The 24,662-nt window shown below is 35.7% G+C and overlaps 1 protein-coding gene across 4 annotated transcripts in view; it reads right to left on the bottom strand.

Moving 5' to 3' along the window:
• The window catches only part of Scaper (S-phase cyclin A associated protein in the ER), a 354,060-nt gene that overhangs the window by 242,103 nt on the left and 87,295 nt on the right, over window positions 1–24,662 (bottom strand). For all 4 annotated transcript variants that reach the window (XM_085688786.2, XM_085688784.2, XM_085688782.2 and 1 more), the window contains 5 exons: window positions 20,874–21,044; window positions 20,167–20,242; window positions 19,555–19,672; window positions 19,211–19,322; window positions 8,892–9,032 (listed from right to left, as the gene is read on the bottom strand). In XM_085688786.2, coding sequence (XP_085544912.2) covers window positions 8,892–9,032; window positions 19,211–19,322; window positions 19,555–19,672; window positions 20,167–20,242; window positions 20,874–21,044 — 618 coding nt within the window. The remainder of the gene's footprint in view (window positions 1–8,891; window positions 9,033–19,210; window positions 19,323–19,554; window positions 19,673–20,166; window positions 20,243–20,873; window positions 21,045–24,662) is intronic.

The following is a 24,662-nucleotide window of genomic DNA, read 5'->3' on the forward strand; positions in this document are numbered from 1 at the left end:
GGGGCCACTGGCAGTGGCACCAGGATTTATCTCTACTGCTTGTACTGTCTTGTTGGGAACCCATTCTCTTTGGATGGATATCTTGCTCAGCCTAGATATAGTAGGAAGGGCCTTGGACCTTCCCCAAAGCAATGTGCCTTACCCTTTCTGAGGAGTGGATGTGGGGTAGGGTGGTGTGTGGAAGGAATGGAAGGAGGGGAAGGAGTATGAGCTTGGATTGATATGTATAATGAAAAAAGATAGTTTAGGAAGCTGTCATTAAAAATATTTTTAAAACAGGAAACAATGTAGTATTTTAGAGACTATTTTATAAAATTTTGTTTAATATAAATTTGGACTGATATAAAAAACAGACTACATAAAATTAGGTCTGGTCATATTATTCTGATACTTTTATTTTTAAATCAGGTGTAAAAAGTAAAATATTTAATCATATCCATTAGTAATGGATATTTCCTACTCATATATCATTACATGTTGTTCCATTGGTCCTCTCCCCCAGATCTGGTAACCAGTCTTCCCTGCTGCCTGGTTGTCTCCTTCATTCACAGATGGTCTCCCCATCTATCTTCCTCCCTTAATATCTTCCTCTCTCATAATCCCCTTCACAGTTTCATAAATTATTCATACACACAATTTTAAGTCAAGGTTCTATATATGAAAATTTAGTTTTTCTAAGACAGGTTTAGTTTGCTTAGTTTAATGGTTTCCAGTTCTATTGACTTTCTACAAATGTCATGATTTTATCTTTCTTTACAACTGAATAAATACTATTGCAAATATGCACCAAATTTTATTTATTTGTTCATTTACTAATAGACAACTAAGCTGGGTCCATTTCCTAGCTTTTGTAAAAATGCAGTAATAAAAAGGATGTGCAGTTATGATTCTATGTGCACATAGATTCATGGTAATGTCAGAGTATTTCAATTACATACCCAGATGTGGTGTGGCTAGATTATATGGCAGTTGTATTTTTAGCTTTTTTGGCTGCATCAATTTACCTTTTCAACAATACCATCTGAGGGTACATATTTCCCCACAACCTCACTTATATTTAACCATCTCTTCTGTAACTTCTAGTTTACGGAATCAAAGGCTACTCTTGATTTCACTGAGCTAGATCATCATATCCCCTGGTTAGTGTTGAAAGGGGTTTATTGGATTTGCTTTCTCTATCATTAACTCTAAGTATTACTCTTTTCATCTCCATTTTATTAATTTCTGCTCTGGTCTTTTTAACTTCTTGGCATTTTCTGCTTTGGATTTGAACTGTTCTTGCTTTCCTAAGATCTTGAAGGTTAATATTAGTATATGAGAACTTTTGGAGGTTTTTGCTAATGTGAACACGCCTAGCTATATACTTTCATTTTAGAACTGATTTTGATACATTTTAAAGGTTCTAGAAAGCTACACTTTCATTTTTTATTGAAGAAACTTTAATTTCCTCCATGATTTCTTCAATGACTACTAATCAAGACTGTACTATTCCGTGTCCTTGTATCTACATAGTTCCTATAGAGGATTGTTTTATGGCTTTTGGTAAGGGTTGAATTATTTTCTTTCCCTATTGATTTCTAGTTTGGTTGCACTATGATCTATGATATGAGAAACTACTCAACCGTTCTGTTTCTGGGAAGACCTGAATATGATGACATATAAGAATGTGATCTATTTTAGAAGAGTTGCATGTCTCAGTATCTGTTGGGTCGAATATTTTATATACTGAAATGTTCAGTCCATTTGATCTGTGGGGAACTTTTAACTCTGAGGGTGGATCCTTATCAACAGATTAGAATGTGGTATAGGAATCACCTACCACTATCATTTTAGAAACTGTTTGACTTTTTATGTTTATCAGTGCTTTATTATGAAATTAAGTTCATTAACTTCATATACACATAAAATTTTAATTGTTATAATTACATATAATCATATAACCTCTCTTTGATTAGTTATTCCATTTATTAATAGGTAGCGGATGCTGTTACCCTCCTAACTTTTAGTCTGAAGTTTAACTTTATTAAATAGCAGAACAACTACACCATCTTGTTTCCAGCTACCATTTCACTATGGGTGGCTTTACTGATGTAGAAAGTCCTTCTGTACATGTGTTACTTTTATTGGTTAATGAATAAAGCTGTTTGAGCCAATGGCTTAGCAGAGTAAAGTCAGGCAGGAAAACCCTAACAGAGATATAGGAAGAGAGTAGAAGGAGTCAGAGAGATGCCACATAGCTGCCAAAGGAGAAGGATGCCGGAACCTTACCAGTAGGCCATATTCTTGTGGTGATACACAGATTAATAGAAATGGGTTAATTTAAGATGCAAGAGCTAGCCAAAAGTATGTTTGAGCCTTCAGTCAAACAATGTTGTAATTAATATAGTTTCTGTGTGATTATTTAGGTCTGGGCAGCTGGGAAACAAACAAGCAGTCTCTGCTTACACTTTACCTGTGACACTGTTTCTTGAAGACAATAATAGATAGGTAGTTGTAGTTTTTTAATTTTCTGTAGATACTGTGTACAGGTTTATTCATTCTTCCTTACAAAATTTTGATTTTAAATAGTCAACCTTCCCTTCATCCCTAATATTGTTTTTCCGGCTTGGTTAAGGTTATTAGTGGTGTCTTCCACTGTGTTTTTAAGTTTGACTTAGTTTTAATTTCTAACATTTCTAATAGTGTTTCTTTGAAAATCTCAATTTTTTTCCCAATTTTTATTTGTCTATTGCTGACTTTTCCATCCTATTTCTTTCTTTCTTTCTTTCTTTTTTTTCTGTGCTGTTGACTTTCTTCCCAAGGTCCTGGATGAACTCCATATCCATATCTGAATGCTCTTTCGGGTCACTGGTCATTTTCATCAGCTTTTAAATGGTCACCTACTTTGCCATCTCTGATATAACAAGGAGTTATAATGGTGGAATGGGGGGATACAAAATAATCCCACACTAGTTCACAATTACGTATAATAAAGGATCATTTATTTAGGGGAGACTCACAGATCACTGTTCTAGATCACAGTCCTCTGCACGAATGGAGAACAGGAACAGAGTCTAGCAGCAGGAAGTGAGAGTCGGAAGCAAGCAACATCTACATTTACAGTATAAGAGACCACACCCAAGTGGGCTCAGTCTAGGACTCAGTGGAGAGTGTGAGACTGAATATTCACAGTTAGGATTCACCACAGGGACACTGGCTGAAACAATCACCGCTGCTGTGCCACTGAATGAAAAGAACAAGTGCAGAGAAATGAATTCATGAGAGAAGCAATGTCCTGGTCATACTAGTTAAATTCTGTCAGCCTTTTTTTTTTAACCAATTAATATAAATACCGGAATATCTTATCAAGTTCATAGTTAGATTTCTTTTATTTCCTAAAAGTCTAAACAAGACAAGACTATTCCTTCTTTTTCATGGTTTAAAACTCATGAAGTTTTTCCAGATCCTAGTGAGAAATGTGCAGGGATTGTTTTTTGACATTGCTTAATTTTTTTTCATAAATGTATCCAAAGACATAATCCAACTTAATATTTTTATTTTCTTCACTCTGCTATGTAATCTAAAGAGTAACCTTTCCATGAATTTCAATATTGTATAAAATTTTAAAGTCATATGTATAGTTGGTTCATTAACATTAAATGTTTTAACACATGAGAACTAATTCTTGACTAAGAAACAAGTTCCACTCTCTGGAATAAAAAATGAGAGCTTTTTACTTAAAATATGATTGCAAACTGAATAGCTACTTCACATGTCCTAGTATAATAATATAGCTTTATCTCTGACAGGTAGCATAATATTTTAAGATGGTAAAGTGTCATTAGAGAAATACTAATAATGGTCAGCCAAACTGTGTGTGGACATATTTTTCTACACTATCTGAATTAAGTGGCATGGCATGTTTTAGTTGGTCAGTAAGCTTGATTCTTTGAATTTTTTTTAAAGAACAGAATAGATAATCAATTCAGGAAATGTACAAAAGAAGCAAACCCAAAGGAAGAAAAAAAAGGATACATCTGGTCAACATAATCCTGCTATTGAAAGACCTCAGAATATATATATTGACCTATTAGCACTGATGGACTTGATTTCACAAATGATGATATATTGTATTCTTGTGAGTTCCACTTCATTTCCCATTATTATTATAACAATTGCCATTGCCTTTTTCCAAAAACTTTTCTTCTCTTTTGTACTTTTTCTCTTTTTTATTTTCCTCAAGCCCCCTTTTAGAATTAGATTATTAAGAGCACATTTAATTTCGTTATTTTTTTGTGAAGTAGGGAGGTGTGGGAATATGGCACACTTGTGAACCATATTAACACAGGTTAACCTTGGGTGTCCATCGGGAGCTAAGTTAACCTTGGGTGTCCATCGGGAGCTAAACACCTTGTTTTTTTTTGTTTGTTTATTACATTTATTTTTATATGGGTGCAGGTCACATGCCATCACGTACATGTGGAGGCAAGAGGATAACTTGCAGAAGTTGGTTCTCCTATTCTATTTAGATTATTTGAGCCCTAGATGCTGAACTCAGGAATGTCAGCAAGTACCTTTATTAGCTGAGCTGTCATGCACGATGGCTCAATGCTTATGAGGCAAGATAAGATTTGCTTACAAGATAAGATTGCTTATGAGGCAAGATCTGTCCCTGGAACTTAGGACTTACTGATTAGGATAGGTCAGCTAGTGATACACTCAAGAGACCTACCTGCCTGTCTCCACTTTTCCATGCTGGGATTAAGAACACACATTTCAAAGAACAGCTTTTTTTTCTTATCTTCAACTGGTTAATTTCAAATTTATTATGGTTATTATCTTATTTGTTACATGATGCTGGAGCTATAATTAATGAATCTCAGAAAAGACTACTCTAGGACCCTCCTTATTAGCCTATAAATTGGGCATTCTAGACATTATAAAATTCTATGAAAAATATGTACAGTTGACTCTTGAGAGTCTCAATAGTGATGTTTACATTTAATTATTTTTACTTAATTGCAATGTACTTACATCACCCCATCCCCTCCCATTTCCCATTTCCTCCTAATACACTTTCAAATTCATGGCTTCTTATTCTTTCATTATATATTTTTATTGTTTTATTTAATTTTACTTTATGTGTATATATATTTTTGCCTACATATATGTCTGTGCACCACCTGAATGTGTAGTGCCCACAGAGACCAGCAGAGGGTGCTGGAGTTACAGACTATTATGAGCTAAAAGGTGACTATTAGGAATTGAACCTGGGTCCTCTTACCACTCTTAACACTGAACCATCTCTCTAGCCCTATTGCTTACACAGACACAGACAAACACACACGATGATGATGATGATGATGATGTTGATGATAATAATAATAAATACTTAAAATGCAACTTGCTGAGTCTGTTTAGTATTGTTTGTATGTAGTTTTCCATTTAAGGCTGAACACTTGGGATTGGCTTTTTACATGGGTACTGTTGATCAAACTTTGATCCTCAGGCTTCCTAACCCATTTATTAATTTTCAATTTCCTAATTTTACAGAATTTTCTTGGTTCTAGGTTTATTGATTCTACACACATGTACACTGCACAAGCATGGACACATATACACACTAACATAAACACACACCAATAAATAGAAGAAATACCTATTCTAACAAACAAAAACATGTCAACAAAGAACTGGTATGAAACATGAGAAAACAAGGCAACTGAGTCCTCTAAAAGTCAATAAATATTCGATAATAAACTCCAGATATACCATAATGGATGAAGTGAGAAAATAATATAAAATATCAAGTAAGAAAAAAAATCAGGGACTGAAGACTAAGTAAGAAAATATTTCACTTGATAGTAGTTTAAAATAAAAATCAATCATGATAACAACTTTCCAAAAGTACTACTTAAATGCCAGGTGTAACAGTCAAAGAAAGGACACTGAACACCAAGAAACAAGCTTCAGATAAAACTTTTTTCATTGTTACTTTACAACTTTAATTTTATTGCTGCAAAGGAATCATGATGTAAATATCAGTGAAAGGGTTGTTAGACTCCAAAGGGATCATGAACCACAGGTGTACAGAGACAAATCCATCAGAGTAAAATGGACTTTTCAGCTGAAACACTTAAAGCCCTGGAAGTACATAACTGGTAAGAAGATCACTATAGGCAGCAAAGTTCTCATTGAAAATCACTGGAAAATAAAGACTTCTGAAGTCACCACAAATGACATCAATTTATCACCTAAGCTCACCCTGCAGAAAGCACTGAAAGAAATCTCAGGAGAGGAAGAATGGCATTTTTAATCCTAAGCACCCCCAGAAAGAATAGTCTCACTGGAAGAATAATCAAATAATTCTTTTTCACAGGTCAAACAAGACATATACTATCAAAGATCAATCTACAAGTCAAAGACATAGAATAGGGGTGGGAACACAGCTCCTTAGTAGAGGGCTTATATGTGTCAAAGCCCTACACTCAACCCTAACAACGCACGCACACACACACACACACACACACACACACACACACACACACACATTGCTGCGGGAACTCCTTCCGCTCCTTCAGCCAATAGCCTTTAAGATACTAGCCCACTTGGGCATGGTCTCTTTTGCTTTAAAAAGCAGTGGTAGCCCTGCTCTTGCTCTTTTGCTTCCAGTTCCCACTTCTGGCTGCTAGACTCTGTCCCTGGTCACGCCAAAGGCTTTTGTCTAGGTCAGTGACCTGTAAGGTTTTTTCCCCTTAAATAAATAACCCTTTTATCAACCAAACTGGTGTGGGATTGTTTTTGTGACTTACGCCTTCACACACACACACACACACACACACACACACACACACACACACACTATCTATTTAAATTTGGGGATTGCAGATGTAATTCAGTTAGTGGAGAGCTTGCCTAGCATGCACAAAGCCCTTAGTACTGATAACATATAAACTGTATGTAGTGCTGCATGCCTATAAGTCCAGAATTTAAGAGGTAGAAATAGGAGGGTCGTATGTTTAAAGTCATCCTCAGGCTACATAATGAATTCAAGACTGGAAGGGGATCCCAAAGACTATGTCTTGAAAAAAAATGAAAGAAAGAAAGACACACACTGAATGAATTAAAAAAGATGATCTACTTGTTTTACTTTTCACAAAAAATGCATGTTACCAGCAAAAACATACCAGGAATGAAAATGAAAAGATAGAAACCATTTTCTAAGCTAATAGAACCAAAAAGTAGGCTAAAGTAGCATATTCATATCTGACAAAGCAGACATGAGATCAAATGAGTCAGAAAAGATAAAGTCACTACAAAGCTAATAAAAGGAATCCTCACAAAATCCTAACAAATATAAATGTATATGTATCAAATTTTGGTAAACGTATTTTCATAAAACCAACACTTCTAGGTAAAAGGGACGAATAGGTTCAGATACAATAGTATTAACTTTTATACCTCACTCTAATCAACAGACAATCCACACAAAAACAATAAAAGGTAAACTTCAGAGTTAAATTGTATTATAGATCAAATGAACTTAGCAGATATTACAGAATATTCTGTCAAACAGTTATGGAATACAATTCTTTATAGAAGCCCACAGAAATTTACCCATACATAATATATCTCATTTAGTTTACAAGGCAAGTTAGTAAACAAAAAATTCGTAAACAATTCTGTGTATTTTATATCACAGTGGGATCAGGAATTCAAGGTCACCCTTGGCTACAAAACAAATTTGAGGCCCGCCTGAGTTTCTCACCTTGCTTTAAAATTATTTTAAAAAAAAGTTTAACATATTAAACAAGTCTTAGAAAAACAAGTATCATGTTTTCTCTCCTATATGGATTGTTGAAAATAATTTAAATACATGAAAGTGTTACAGAGGTTTCTACAAAAGAAATAGGTGGTCAGGTAAGGGGTAAGAATGGTAACAGAGGAACAGATGTAATTAATTAAAGTGTACTACTTGAATGCATGAACATGAAACAATAAAATAGTATCCTATAATATTAATACATGTGCTTTATTAAAATGTTAAACAGAGGCCTACAAGATGGTTGCCTAGGTAAAGACACTTGCTGCCAAGACTGACAACCTGACTTGGAACTTCATCACCCATCTGTTGGAAGGAGAGAACTGAGCCCCGCAATGGTTCTCTGATCCCCACATCTACAAGATAGCATAAACATGCACACAAAATAAATACACGCAAAAAGAAAAGTTAAACATAAACCTACTGTAAGACTGTCAACCCACTCTAGGTATTTACAAAAAAATAAACAACAATAAAAACTGAAAGCAAACATCACCTAAAAGCTTTATAATGAATCCTCACAGCAGTTATCACTAGAATAGACTATTCTATTCTAGTGTCCATCAATAGGTAACTGGAAGAACAAACTATGAATTTTGCACACAATAATTATATTTCATGGCAATAAAATAGAAAAGACCAGCACATACAATAATATGAAAATCAACTCATGATGAAGAGTGAAAGAGGCCAGAAGAAAGGATAGATTCTATGAGCCAGTCACACAGTTCTAGAAAATTCAAACATCTATGGTGATAGAAAGCAGAGCAGTAACTGCACATTTGCAGAGCTGAAGAAAAAAAGTTGAATTCTGCAGATGACTTATGAATGTTCACTATAATGATAGCTGGAGAGATATACACATGACAAAACTCATCACATGTAGTATGTTACAGCTGTGCTGTTTATTCTGTCAAGTATACCTCAATAGACCTGTTTATTATAAAGTATGAAACTGTACCTTGTAAATTTTAAATAAACCATAAAATCTGTTATTTTAGAATAAAATGATACTTGGATAAACCCGTGATACTATTATACACTATAAAATACACTTGGTTACATGATTATAGATTTAAATACACCACACCTTAGCTTCTTCCTCTTGAGCTTTCTTCACAATTGCCTGTAGCTGTACCTCTCGTTTAAATTCAGCATGAAGTAATTTCTCTTCCATCATCCTACGCCGTTGATCTAGTAATTCTTCCTTCCACTTTCGGACATCTTTCTCCTATGTATGACAAATTATCACATCATTAATTTCAAAATATACAGTAATTTAGCAGAAGACTAAGGATAAGTGGAAAAATTCATGAGTATGACTAATGATTAAAAACCAACTACCTAACCAGAATACAGCTTCCACAATTCACCAGCCACTTAATAACTGTGCACTCCTGGCAACAATGTAGCTAATGTCTCAGTTTTCTTATCTATAAAAAGGAGAATAGTACTCAGCCCAAACAATACATTTATATCACCTCCTCTAAAGTTCAGGAATATTGCAAAAGATGAACAGTAAGGGCTGGGTGACAGGGAGAAAGGTCTTCTCAATACTATCTTCTGGGCACAACACAGTCACTACAATTATGAACCAACAGCCACTCCAGTTGCTGCATGGGGCCTATACAAAACTAGGTCTCTCAACAGTAGTCATGGATGGGGAGATCAAAGGACCCCATCTCTTCATAGGGAACCATTTGCTACTAATGGTCACCTGGAAGGAGAGTCATGCCATTAGTTGTGTGCCTGTTTACCGAGCCCACCAAGCTTCAGTGGCTAGCTCCACACCCATGGTCACATGGATGGCCCTGGTAAAACATAACAGGTCACAAAACAGAAAGATATAAAGTGAAAAATGGGACTATTGAGATGAGGGTAGACAGAGGCAGGAGGGAGATAGGAGAAGTGAGAATAGTAATCAGAATGGATACATACAGGTATGGACTTATCAAAGACTAAGTATGTTTTTAATAAAATCATACTTCTGACAAAGGGGGTAAGAAAAAAAAAAACAGTACCTAACCGGGTTATTTTGAAGATGTAATTAAATGAATTAGCCTCTTAGGACAGTGCATTAGATGTGACTGCATTTGCAGATTATCACTGAACTGAGCCATGAGACACTGAGAATGAACACTTCATATGATATTTAGTATTCATTATCAACTTGACTGAGTCTACAAGCACCTACGAGACAAACCTCTTATGAGGAAGGCTAGGGTAACTCTGACAGAAAACCCCAACACAACTGTGGGCCACAGCAATCCATGAGTTGGGATCCTGAACTGAGAAAAGGGAGAAGATGAATACTGACGTTTATCTCTGCTTCTTGACTCCAGCTGCAGTGTGAGCTGCAGTGCCAGTCCCTGCCTCTATTACTCCCATGCCATGGTGGACGGCATCTGCAAACAGTGAACCAAAATGAATCCTCCCATTCCTCAGTTGCTTCTGTCAGAATTCTGTCACAGCAGTGAAAAAAAATAAACTAATATATGGTGTGTTTCTTTTCTTTAAAAATTTTAGTATTTCCATAAAACAATCTATAATCACTAAAGAATACTTTTTTATTCTTAACATTTCAAGTAAGAAACGTAAAAGATATGTTCAGTGCTCTAGGAAATCAGATTCAATAGGAAGGCAGATAGATCTGCATGAGAAGAAAAAAAGCAATGAACACGTCAGTTGGATTTTATCTAAAATCCATAATTACATGGTGAGCCACATAAATGACTATGCAAAAAATATTACTATACTAGGAATCACTCCTTAAAGTCTGAGCTCTGAACACCGTTCCTCATGTGACACTGAAAACACTGTCTTCTCACATACCCGGTTTCCACGTCTGAAGAACACCTGCACTGGGTACCACACAGTTACTGTGGTCAGATGAAACCTTTTACCTAACAATGTTAAAATAATAACCTATTATAAAATTGGAAAATGGGACTTACTAATGAAATTAGAAAAAAAATAGGGAAGATCGAATTAAACCAAAGAATCTACATAATTATAAATTTTTTAGCAATCTCTTAATTGTTCATATGAATAGTTAGAAATCATAATATAATGCAAAAATGCACTGTATAATTTTATTCATATTTAAAAAGAAAACACAGCTATGTTAGAATATTTAATCTAAAAATGACATAATATTAACTTTGGAGAAATGCACAGTATAAACAGCTTTTCATACACAATCTACTCATTCTAAATGACAACTTTTTAAGATTAAAATTTAAAAAAAGGTCACATTGTCTCCTACACCTAGAAACTTAATTACTGTATTTTGAAGGATCTAATCTATCTCATTTTTATAAACATTATTATTGTATTCATCATTCCTTATGAATGTACATAAAACACTTTACCTATACATATTAATTCTCCAACTATTGAAAGGCATCTTTTGTCACATACTTTTGCATGTCATTTTGTTATAAGTGTGAGGGAGTCAGTTTCTATGATGCTCCCAATGGTCAAGGTCAACTGTAATTAAGTTCCTCCCCAAATGTGTCAAGACTGCGATCCAAAGACACAGCAAAGTGATGTGAAGACAGCACTGCCTCCATTCTATTACCTCTCATGCTCTCTCTTGTCTGTCTCTCTTTATGCCTAATTACTTTGTACAGCAACCACCATTTCAGTGTGAAGACACCCAGACTGAAAAGAACACCTGGCAGGGAACTGGGCTTTCTGGATAACAGAACATAAATTCAGGACTTAGGAACAGCATCAGTAAGTTTGGTGGGAGTTCTCCCTTACCCCAGAGGACTGAGAGTCATCACAAAGTCAGAGCAAGGCCCACTAAGCAGTTTATTCCTAGTTTTCCATGAAAAACAATAAAAGTGATCATGTGTTGGAACAAAATCTATTTATCCCATGTTATGTTTTTATACAGCCCATTTAAACATCACAGCAACAACTACATTTGCTATTTTATGGATTATATAGGAAAGATTTTTTTGGGTACATATCCACAGAGTAGATCTATCTGCAGTTGTGTTGAGGAACCACCACACTGACTTCACAGTAGCTGCAGTTTACAGTCCCACCAATAACGCATGCATGTTCCCTGTTCTTCACATTATCAACAGTACTAGTTGTCCTGACTTTTTTATTTAAAAAGTTTAATTTTGATAATTTCATACACAAGAATTTTATTTGTATCTTTTCCAGCCCACCCTCTTTCTTCTCCAACTCCTTCCATGTTCACATTTCCTCTCAAACTCATGACCTCTTGTTCTTTATTACTGTTTTACATTTATACACACACACACACACACACACACACACACACACACACACCTTACATACAACTTGATGAACAGGAGGACTTCTGCTGTGAGAAAGTGTCTTGTATTTATGAAAGGGAAGTTGTCCACATTAAATCTCAACAATATGGTCACTAAACAAAATACCACCAGATGGCATGACAACATGAATGGAAGAAATCTTAGAAGGCTGTACCCCAGCTGAGAGAAGAACTGATCTCCAGAGAGGAGGCCCCTAAGAAGTTATCCAAACTCAAACGGTAAGTCTTTTAGTTTTCTTGATCTTATTCACTCTGACTGGGATATAATAAAATCTCAAAAGTAGTTCTAATTTCCAATTTTCCAATTGTATATTATCCTACTGGACAGTCCATTCAAATCTCTAATTGGCAAGGAAGAGTAAACACTTTTAAATATATTTCTTCACAAGAGAAAACACATTTCTGCTGGCCAATAAGCCATGGTTGTGAGACTCTTGGGCCCCAGGGATGAACCTATTGCTATTGTTCTGTTAAATGGAGATACTATCAACTGCCATTTAAATCTAGACTACTCTATCGATAGATTAGTGGCAGCACTCAGACTTCACCAGAGAACTTTATTCAGTGGTTAATGCAGAAAACCACACTGGACAAAGGGCAGAATGTGAGTATCAGTGGAGTGTTCAGTCACATATGGAACACCTGCATCACACACCATCCTCAAGACTTCAGGAGTGGAAAGACTAAGCGCCAGAGGTCGAGGAGGACACGATGGCTCCACTGCACTCACGCATTCACAAACTGTGGATGCTTGCATAAGACCTGCTGCGCAAGATTAACACTCTAGGATGGGGTAAAGAGGGGGTCATGAGTCCCCATTCAACTGAGGAGCTATGAAGAATTGATGGCTTCTAGGGGAGGAAGAATTAGGTTATCTTAAGAGGGAGAAGAGGGTGGTGCTGCTGGTGGTAAAGATGGTAAAGATGATGAGACAACAGGAAGTTGGGCAGTGTAAGAAAGTGGGAATAGCTCTACAAAGAGTTAGGGAGACAAATTTGGGGTAAATATTATCAAACTACATTATATAAAATTCTCAGAGAATTGATATAAGTATTTTTTAAAAAGAGATACACTTTCTGGGCATCCACATGGGGCATATAACCTCTGTAATTTTGGGGAGAGTCATCCTGTCAGGTATGAAGGAATACATCACTGAAGTTTAAGTTGCATTTCCCTGATCATTACAGAAGTAGAACATCTTTCTGAGTACTTTTTAGCCATCAAAATTTTACTTTTTAAGAAGAGTCAATTAGGCCCTTGGCCCAGTATGCACAAGTTATTATTGCTCTAAATACTCAGTTGTGCTGGCTCCCTAGTACTTTACATATTAATACCAAATCTGACCACTCTCACAGTATTTTTGCCATTTGTAAGATGTTATCATTTCATTGATTTTTTTCCTCTTTGCAGTGCAGAAGAGTTTTAACTAGTATAATACTTTTTATCCAGTTTTGCTTTTGTTGCCTATATCTTGGTGTTATACCAAAAAGAATTATTGCTAAGATAACAAGTGTCTCCCTGTGCAGTCTTCAAATTCTGTAATTTCAGGTCTTCTTTGAAACATTTAATCCATTTTGCATTGATTTTTGTGTATGGTATGAGAACTAAGTATTATTTCATCCTTTTTTGTCTTTAAATATCCAGTTTCCCCAGCACCATTTACTGAAAACACTAGGCTTTCTCCATCGTACATTTTTGGTGTTCTTATCAAAGAATCAGACTGGGCTGGAGAGATAGCTCAGTGGTTAAGAGCACTTGCTGCTCTTCCAGAGGACTAGGGTTCGATCCTAGAACCCACAAGGTGGTTAACAACCATCTGTAACTCCAGTCACAAGAAATATTTTTCTTTCTCTGGTCTCTGAGGGCAATAGGCATGAACATACTGCAAAAACGTTCATGCAAGCAAAACAGCAATACACGTACAATAAAAATAAATAAAACTAAGAAAAAATTGAAAAAGTTTAGTTGTCATGTTAGTCCTGGCTTACCTGCAGCTCCACTGACATCTGTGTATACTTGTATACAAGTGCAAAAGCATTTGATTAATATGTCTGTGCAGTAAGTTTGAAATCAGGAAATCTGATGTTTCTGGGTCGGGTTTATTTTCTTTGTTAGTCAAGATTAGTTTTGTTACTTGTGGTCTTTTATATTCCACTAGAATTTCAGAATTTTTTCCTTTTCTTTCTTTTTTTTTTTAGATCTTTGGGAAAAATAGAAATTCCAAAGTAGAAGAATTTTATTAGGTATTCCACTGAATATGAAGTTTCTCATAGTAGTATGGCATTGCATGAGATATTTCATTCTAATCAATGAAGATTAAATATTTTTCCATTTACTTGTGAATTCTTTATTTTCTTTTATTTGTTTCTTTTAGAATTTTCAGTATACATCTTTAGCCTTTTATGCTTAGGTTATTTCTATTGTTTACATTGTGACTGTCATTGCTTTCCCTTTTGGAGAGCTTACTTTAGCTGGGTATAGTAAGACACAACTGTAATCAGCAATCACAACGCAGAGGCAGAAGGATCATGAATCCCGGCTTTTCAATGTGCTTGAACAAATCTGTTGCTGAATTTCTCTAATAATATCTTAATTTAGTCACATTATTCTTTTTCTCCAAGGTTTTCTTTTTGTTGAACAAGAAAAATATACTCAGCAAACTACTTTATATTTTCTACATCTGTTTTATCAGTATCGACAGTTACTGTTGATATCGACAGTATAAACAGACAAAAAATACCTGCCGTACTAGTCCAAAGATCACAATTAGCATAGTGAGCCCAGTTCATCCAATATAACCAAGCTCAGACTCTAACTGCTACTAGCTCAGTGGCCACATGAAGGTCACACAGAACTTCCCAATCCCTGACTTACTCACTTCGGTGAGTAAACTGTGATTAAGGCTGTTATAAGAGCTCAAAGATAATATAATATACTGCTCAGTTAAGTATTAGGTAAAACAGTAACTATCCTACTTAAATATAAAACAAATTATTTGGCCAGGCAATGGTGGCACACGCTTTAATCCCAGCACTCAGGAGGCAGACGCAGGCAGATCTCTGTGAGTTCGAGGCCAGCCTGGTCTACAAGAGCTAGTTCCAGGACAGGCTCCAAAGCTACAGAGAAACCCTGTCTTGAAAAACCAAAGAAAGAAAAGAAGGAAGGAAGGAAGGAAGGAAGGAAGGAAGGAAGGAAGGAAGGAAGGAAGGAAGGAAGGAAGGAAGGAAGGAAGGAAGGAAAAAAACAAAAACAAAAAAAGAAAAACAAATTACGTTCTCTGATCTCAATCCATTAACATTCTAGTATGTTTTCCTTGAATAAGAAAAAAAAATCAGATTCAGCTAATCATGAAATACAGGATCTCTTTGAAAGCTTGGTTGAAGGCCAGCTGGATTGGGAGTAATGGAGCATGTGATCAAACTGGAAACTCTGAATGTGGCTGGCAATGAAGGCTGACTGAGAAGCCAAGGACAATGGCACTGGGTTTTGATTCTACTGCGTGGACTGACTTTGAGGGAGCCTGGTTTGTTTGGATGCTTACCTTTATAGACCTGGATGGAGAGGGGAGGACCTTGGACTTCCCACAGGGCAGGGAACCCTCATTGCTCTTAGGACTAGAGAGGAAGGGAGAGGTGGGAAGGAGGAGGGAAAAGGGAGGTGGGGAGGAGGTGGAAATTTCAAATAAATAAATAAATAAAAGAAAGCTTGGTTGATGGCCTTACTTAATGAAAGCACAGTGACTTGAAGGTCCTTAACAAACACCTGTTCTTGAAGTGAAAAAAAGAAGAGCTTTAGGACACAGACAGGGACTCGGAGCACAAGCTCAGCCATGGGACATCTTGCATGAGGACTTCCTGAATAACTTACACTCAGCTCCAAGTCTAGGTGATACGGCCCTAGGAAGGGCTGGCCTATAATTCACAAATGGCCAAATCAAGCATGATATTTTGTTCTTTGGCTAATTATTACAGCCCTGAGATAATAATTTGCATTCAGTGTGCATCATATATGACAAACATACATGACTTCAGTCTTTATAGTCCTAGAAAAGAAGTCATTTTAGAATCAAAAAACCTAAAGTTTTTAGAGATGTTAAGTTACCTATCTCTCAAAAGAATGCTTCTAGCAAATTCTAAAAGGCTAATCAGAAATAAATTTCCTCTTTAATATTGTATTTACAACATCTGGAAATACTATTCCAGCAATGGTGATCAGATAACTTCCTTAAGTTAGGTGAATGGAAGATAGTCAGATTCAAAAGTTACAGCAGAACCCGCAACATGGCTCAGTGGAGGTACCCTTGTCAAGCATGATGTCCTGAGCTCAACTCTTAGGGTCCACATGGTCAGAGGAGAAAAGAAACTCTTACAAGTTCTCCTGTAACATTCCAGACACCATGGCACACACACACACACACACACACACACACACACGCACACGCACACGCACACACGAACACAAAAAACTAAATTACATAAGGTATGAAGACCTTCTAAACTATCAAAAAGCCCTTAATGAAATAGCATAATTATTGCATCAGAGAAAGTAGCTCCATGAAAAGTCACTATTGGGATGAAGAACCCACGTATCTGAAAAGTATAATAGTCTGATTTAGCAAAGGGCTGGGAATTGGAATTGGAACATTACTTAAGATGTTCACTTTTTGTTCTGGGGAGGGAGCTACTGAGAATTAAAACACCCTAGATGCTACTCAAATCCTCTACACAGAGTAACATGTAATGGATGTGCTAATTGTGACTGATATTATGGTTTCAGTTTCTTTCCAAAAGCTGTTCCATTGTGTTATTATGCATTGTGTTACTATGCATCAATTCTATCCACATGCATTTTAACATGCCTGGTCCATGGAAGAAAGGCTGAAAAAGTCACAAGTGTAAAGACAGCCCCTGAAAAACAGGTGCTGGTGGCTAGAGAAATAAGAGCTGCAAAACAAAAGGTTTTACAAAACAGGAGTGTCCTATGTCTCTTTAGTATAAAAATGCTACTTCATGACATGGTCGCCACTACAAGTCATGAAGTCATGTCGTTTCCCTGACAGTGCAGTCAGCTTTTTCAAAAAAGCAGGTAGCTCCTTGGCTAGCGCAGAGAGAACACACATTTCAGGTCAAAGACGAGGACACGTACAGCTGCTAAGCTGGAAAAGTCCCTAGCATTCCTGTGTTCTGTTTTTGCCTGTTAATGTATTCATGAAACCAATGGCATCATGTAAATTTTTCAAGTGTCTCAGGAGGTCTACTTATTTAAATTTTGAAAAGGGGCTCATAGGCATGAGATTTCAATGACAGCACTGTCCTTCATTACTGGAATAGACAAACCAGTGGAACAAAAAGTATGCTTAGCTTCACAGTAAGGATCTAACTCCAGACAAAAAAAACAACAATTTCTCTAAGACTGCCCAGCTACGCTAGAAGTGCCTATTCAAAGCAGGATGCCAGTCCAGAGTCATCCTCAGTTACTGTATTCTAAAGCTCTAGAATTTCTATTTGCTTCCTTTCATGGCTTTTATCTTGATTTTGAACTTATTTTTTAAAAAATATTTATATATATATATATATATATATATATATATATATATATATATATATATATATATATATATATGGTGCTCTATCTGTATATATGCTTGCAGGCCAGAAGAGGGCATCAGACACCATTACAGATGGTTGTGAGCCCCCATGTGGTTGCTGGGAATTGAACTCAGGACCTGTGGAAGAGCTGCAGTGCTCTTAAACCACTGATCTGTATCTCCAGTCTGTTTTTGAACTTCTTTATTCTTGTGCTTTTGTTTAATTACTTGTGTTCTCTTGTTAACATCTACAGAGATACTATTTTAAATATTTTGTCAAAAACATGTAGATTTCCAATTGTTTGAATCAGCTGCTGGGGTTTTATTATTTTCCTCTGATGCAGTTAAGCTTTCCTCATTTTAAGGTTCCTTTTGTCTCCGTATTGTTATCTGTTCATTTTTTAAAAGTAGTCATTTTGTATAACAGCCTGATTATCTAAGTGCAACAGCCTGGCTGTCTAAGGGTAACAGCCTGGCTGTCTAAGGGTAACAGCCTGGTTGTAATAGGAGAAGACATTACCTGGGGAAGCAGGTTATAAATGCACCAATGGGAATCAAGAAAGTAGAAACATAAATTGAGGCACAAAGTATGGCATACATACACTCTGGGTCTAGAGCTATGCAACAGCACAGCAGTCTGAGGGCTGGAGTGAGTAACATCAAAAGCTACCAGTGTTTACCAGGTACAAAAACTTCTTGGTATTTGAAGTACATGAGCAGGATACTGGCCTCCTCAACAGCACCTCTGTGCTAAGTAGGGCATGTGCCAGGTAAATAAGGGCTGGGGCAGGAAACAGTAGGAGCCAGGGTTAGGGCCAGAGGTACACGCAGCTGTGGAATTTGGCTTGAGTACATATGGGACACTAGGGGACTATTCACATGGATTACAGTGTTGGTGGCATATGTATACCCAGCTTATGCCTCTGTAGTTAAGGGGGATGGCCACAGTCAAACTCACAATAATCCAGAGCAGGGACCAGGAACCCCACAAGCAGATGCACACAGAAAGCCTAATAATTTTAACTTCAAAACTCTCCTAGCAAATAGTTCTGTATTTTGGAAAGGCCTCCCTAAGGAAATCTCCCAATGAAAATGGCAAATGACAAGACAAAGTATACCTGTAAAAACCTTCCAAAATATTCATGTACCAGATAGACAAATACCTTAAAAAAAAAAAAGCTAACCTTTTGGAAATGGAACTGCCTTAATGTCCTACAGCATCTATTTTTATAACTCCTTTAAGTCTCAGAACAACAACAACAACAAAATCTACTTGAGCTGGGAGATGGTGGGGCACACCTTTAATCCCAGCACTCGGGAGGCAGTGGCAGGCAGATGTCTGTGAGTTTGAGGCCAGCCTGGTCTACAGAGTTAGTTTCAGGACTGCTAGGGTTGTTACACAGAGAAACCCTGTCTTGAAAAACAAAAAACAAAACAAAACAAAAAATCTACTTGAAAACAGACCAACTTATGGTTATCATTTTATTTTTAAAACATAAAAGCTCACCCTTTCTAACAACTTTTGAAGCTTTAGTGTCTTCTCTTCACGTAGCTTTTCCCTTAACTGCTGAGCTTTCATGTGCTTCTCCTCATATTTCTTCTTAGATTCTGCAATAGTCCTATTAATACAGACAAATGAGCAAGAGACACATGTGGTCAATGACAAGACTAAATCAGAGGTTTCAAAAACCCAATGTATACAAGATGCATTTAAGCCTAGTACTTGTCAACTAGATAAATATGGAATGTCCTGATAAAAATGCTGAAAAGACTCATGGAACAATTCAATTCCAGGTAATAATCAATATTTCTTTCTATCAAGCATTTCAAGAGAATTTTCAAACACCAGACCTTTTACGAGATGGTGAAGAAAGTTTTTCATGCATGTGAATTCCATGCCCGGGAAGTCTAGCTGGTTCTTCTTCTACAATATCCCCCCAGGATGTATTTTGACGCCAAGATTCACGAGCTAATAGGGGGGGGGGGGAAGTAAAATAAAATTTGAGAAAAAGTTTCTGTTTAGTCATGTACTTCCTTAAAGCTAACTTTTAAATACACATGTGTGCATATGCACAAATAAGTGGAGATTGTGGGAATTTGGGTGCCATCCTCAGAAACCTTATCTACTTTCTTTGATACAGGATCTCACAATGGCCTAGAGTTTACCAATTAAACAATGCTGCCTGGCCAGCAAGCCCAGAGATATACCTGATTTCACTTCCCCTTGCTGGGTTCATGAACACATATAACCATGCCTGGCATTCTAACCTGGGATTTGAGAACTGACCCCCACTGTACAACCTTGTAAGGCAATAGCTCTATTTACGAGCTGTCTCCACATAAACACGACTTATAAAAGCATTTCTTCCTCAAATTATTTTACCTACAAATTGCATATAAGATGATCTAGTGTATCCCATTATGCCCACAAAACAAATACTCAAAGAAATATACACACAATACCTTCATAATCTGCAAGAACATCATTCCAATCCATAGATATACCACAGAAAGATAGACTCCCACTGCCCATGCTAGCCTAGAATGTAATAAAAATTGAAAAAAATTTTACACATAATATTGTAAACTTAAAAATTAACTACATATGAAATTCTCCTAACAACTTCTAATAAACTTCACTGAACCAACCAAAAAACAAATTATGACTTATACAGTCATAATTACCAAGTTAAAATACTCAGACTATGTATTGTCATTCACAAGCACTTATATTTCAAAACAAGTAAACTAGTCTTACACAAAACATACTCTTGAATTCAAAATTATTTGGTAGTAATTATTAGAAAAAATGAAATATAAAACTTATAGTTGTTTTAGTCAACAAATCTCCTCCATTAACATGTATACCCTGAGTATTTAGCAACAAAGCAATACAACATTTGCTATTAATTAGTAAGATAAAACAAGAATAATACATTCTTCTCTCCCTAGATATTAAAGTCTGAGAAATGTTAGGCTCTTAACTTATGACAGATACAATTTCTTGATTTGTAAAATGAGAAGAAGAACTTTCTACTTATCAATTGTATCATATATGAAAATACTTTCTAACAAACAATGTTAAAAGAAAGATTTGCTGTTGCTTATTATTTAAGCCACCACAATAAATTTTACTATTATTAAAGATTTTAAAACACTAAAAAGCTCACAGAAAAATCACTGTCGTTGTCAGTCTCTATATTAATGTCATTGTTTTCTTCAGCTTCGATTTCTCTAGTTAACTGTTCTTCTTCAGCAATAGCACTGGCAATGGCTTCCTCATTGGCCTTCTCTAGACGATCTGCTAGCTCTTCTTTTTTAGCAAGAACTTCTGCCATGGACTATAACATTTTTAAAAACAAAAAAATTGGACAGAATTCAGAAACATTAATGAATTTTTCTCTCTAATAATAAACTAAATATAGATATGAAAGTATATATACAAAATAAAAATGTTGACTTAGAATCAGAAAACCTGGATCCAATACAAGCTCAAGCACACATTAGCAGTATGACTTACAAGGTGCATAAAGCCAAGGGTTTATTTGTTGCTCCACGAAATGCAACAACAATACATTTCTGACCTTCTTAACCAGGCTTATGAGAGACTGTGAAGTTATGTAAATAACAGATATTATCCAAGGAAAGTAGGAGTTTCATCTGAATGCCCAAATCCAAAACAGCTGCAGATCAAATATTTTCCCTCAAAATGAAACAAGGATAGTGTGCTGTAATAGGAACATAAAAAGAATGCAGGCTATGGAGGTGATTATATATTTTGAATATGTTTTTATAATCTAAAATAATTATAATTAAACAATGACTGAGAATTATCTGTTAATAAGTACTATGAGTATCTCAGAATTTATATTATAAATCCAAAGGCAAACACTAAAATAATAAAATGAAGATTTATGCTTAAAAAGCCAACAAAAGATATAAAACAGAATTTTAAAAAGCAAAAAATGACGGGGGCAGAAGAAAGGGAGTGAGGGGGAACCGGGGTTGGTATATAAAATGAAAAATAAACTTTTTAAATAAAAAGGCAAAAGATGGAACAATATACACAAGTCAAAGGTAAACAAATACTAAGTTGATAACTGTAAACAAATCACAATACATGTAGTCTAAATATCACCAATTAACCTGTCAAGACTGTGAAACTGAATCAAAAGCAACACTCAACCATGCTCTAATAAGAAATTAAAATAAAGATATAGATTAAAAGTAAATAATAATAATAACAACAACAACAACAAAAAACCTGACAAAGGAAGCAAGAAGGACTAGAAGGAGCTGTTAGGAGTAAAAGTAGGGGAAATGATGTAATTATATTTTAATTTCAGAAAATTTAAAAAATACTGATATAATCACATCAAAGCCAGATTTCAGAGCAAAATCTACCACCAGAACAAAGAAGGTCATTTCATAAAGGGACAATTTCCCATGAATGCGAGCCTCTTAAAGCATAATGAATTTAAGAGAGTTTTAAACTATACGAGGCAAAGCCTAAAGGGAAAAACAAGAGATCTAAGAACAACAACAAAAAACTCAGTAACTTCTTTAGGAAAAACCCTAGCAATTGTCTAGATAATTAAGTATGAAGTTTATATAGCCTATCAGTTTTAAAACTCCTATATAAGTATAGAGGATAAATAAAACCATATAAATATCAAGACCTGTATGCAGATACTTAAGTAGTTACTCAAAATAGCTAATAGTCAAACTATAAAAAACAGCCTAAATGTACAAATGAAAAGTACAGTATTGTATATCCACACAATGAAACATAATTTGGTTATAAAATTTAATACAAACCTAAGATAAGCTAAAGCATGGATATGTTTTTAAAGCACTAGGCACATAAAAGAAAACAATACTGTATTCTATTCCTGAAATGTCCAAAAAAGATAAAGAAACAGACACAGAGAGCAACTTAGCAGGCCAGGGATTGTACTCAGTTTTTCTTTGGAGACACGACATATTGTCATCTACTATAGTAACAGACAAATGAGTCTGTGACTATATTTTAAGAACATTTCATTCTAAGCTTTAAATGGATAAATTATGTTATATAAATTACAACTCAATCAAGTTTCCTAAAAAACATTATAGTTACATTGAAAGATTCAATACCTTTCTATAATGACAGAGCATGAAGGCAGAAAATGAGAAACATTATAGAAGACATGAAATATTATCAACAAAGTTGAACTAGATATTTTCCCAGGTGAAATAAAAACATGTTCACACAAAGATGCATGAACAGGACTAAGGATCTGACTCAGTAGCAGAACACTTGCATAGAATACATTTGCTAGAAGGCCCCATTTCATTCCTTAGTACTGTGCCCCCAAAACAGGTATGTACACAAATATTCATATCACTTCTAACCAAAACAAAAACTAGAAGCAGCCTAGATGTCTCTAAACAAATGAAAGAACAAACATGGTGCTTGTGTACAAAAGAAGCCACTGCTGCTGCTGAAAACGCAGTGCACTATCATGAGTGCATACCTCATGGATGAGCCTAGAAACAGCTATTCTGCGAGAGATGCCAAACAAAGAGCACAGTGGTGTGGGAGAATTATCTGTATTCTGTCAATCATGTATTTTAATAAAACACTGATTGGCCAGGCAGGAAGTATAGGTGGGTCAACCAGACAGGAAGTAGAGGTGGAACAATGAAAATAGGAGAAGGCTAGGGAGGAGGAAGCTCCCTTCGCCACTCCTGCCCAGACCACCAAAGAAGCAACATGTGAGCTGACAGCTGAAAAAGGTACCAAGCCATATGGCTAACATAGATAAGGATAATGGGATAACATAAGTTATAAGAGCTAATAAGTAGCCTGACTTAATGGGTCAATCAGCTTTATAACTTATAGAGATCTCTGTGTGATTGATTTTCTCTGGGACTTGCCGGCTGTGGGGTAGGGGGCAGGAACAGATACCCCAACAAGCCGGCCCTCATGTTACAGCACAGGCTTAATTTATACAAAAGTCTGAAGACACAAATTTAGACATAGTGAAAGATGGAGAAGAGGTTACAAGGGAAGAGGAAGATGGCAAAAAGCAGGGCTGGAAGGAAGGTTGTGGAGAGGAGTGGGAACTTTGAGCAGCACTCACTGTGTTCAGGATCTCAGGTATAGTGCTGGATTCAAAGGTATAAACACAAGTAAAAGTTCATCACTTTGCATACACTAAATATGTGAAGACTACTAAAAACTAGTTATAACTCAATATATTTATTTCAAACTGCAAAAACTTAAATGTCAGGCTTTAAGTAATATGGAACAGAATCTACCCATCTCTATTAGACTCCCCTTCCTCTTTCACTAAGAGGCTCCCTTCAAAACACACACAGAACAACAGCAAAACAAAACAAAACAAAAACTCACAAAGGAGTTTATGTCCCCAAGGAATAGAATGAGTTAGGAAGTTTAAAACTATTACTGTGCATAAGGCATTCGTCCTAGAAGCCTGAAAGTCCTACAGAAAATAGCTGTTACTAATATCCCACATAGCATAAAAAAATACCTTAATTCCAAACATTAAAGAGTTTGTGTGTGAGTGTGTGTTTGAAAAAGGTAAGTTAGTACATAAATCCACTGTCTCCTCATTGTCTCACTCAATTTTATATTTACTGAAATATATTTATATTTGAAACATAAAAATCTGAAGATTCAAATCTTATACCAGAGCTTATGAATGACACACTGATTCAGTATCCATACACAACTTTGTACCAGGTGGTAAGATTTACTATCATTCTAAGCAATATTTCAAGAAAATTTGAAAATGCAATTCTAAAACGTTAGGATCAATAGAAATTAGACTTATAACAGCATATTATTATTATTATTATTATTATTTTAGCCAAGGTTGGCTTTGTCTTTTCAAATGCTTTTCTCAGTATATCATCATTAGACACAATAATGGACTTTATTATGACATTTTATG

Source organism: Myodes glareolus, chromosome 4 (genome assembly GCF_982192425.1).
Source record: "Myodes glareolus chromosome 4, mMyoGla1.1, whole genome shotgun sequence".
NCBI lineage: Eukaryota > Metazoa > Chordata > Mammalia > Rodentia > Cricetidae > Myodes > Myodes glareolus.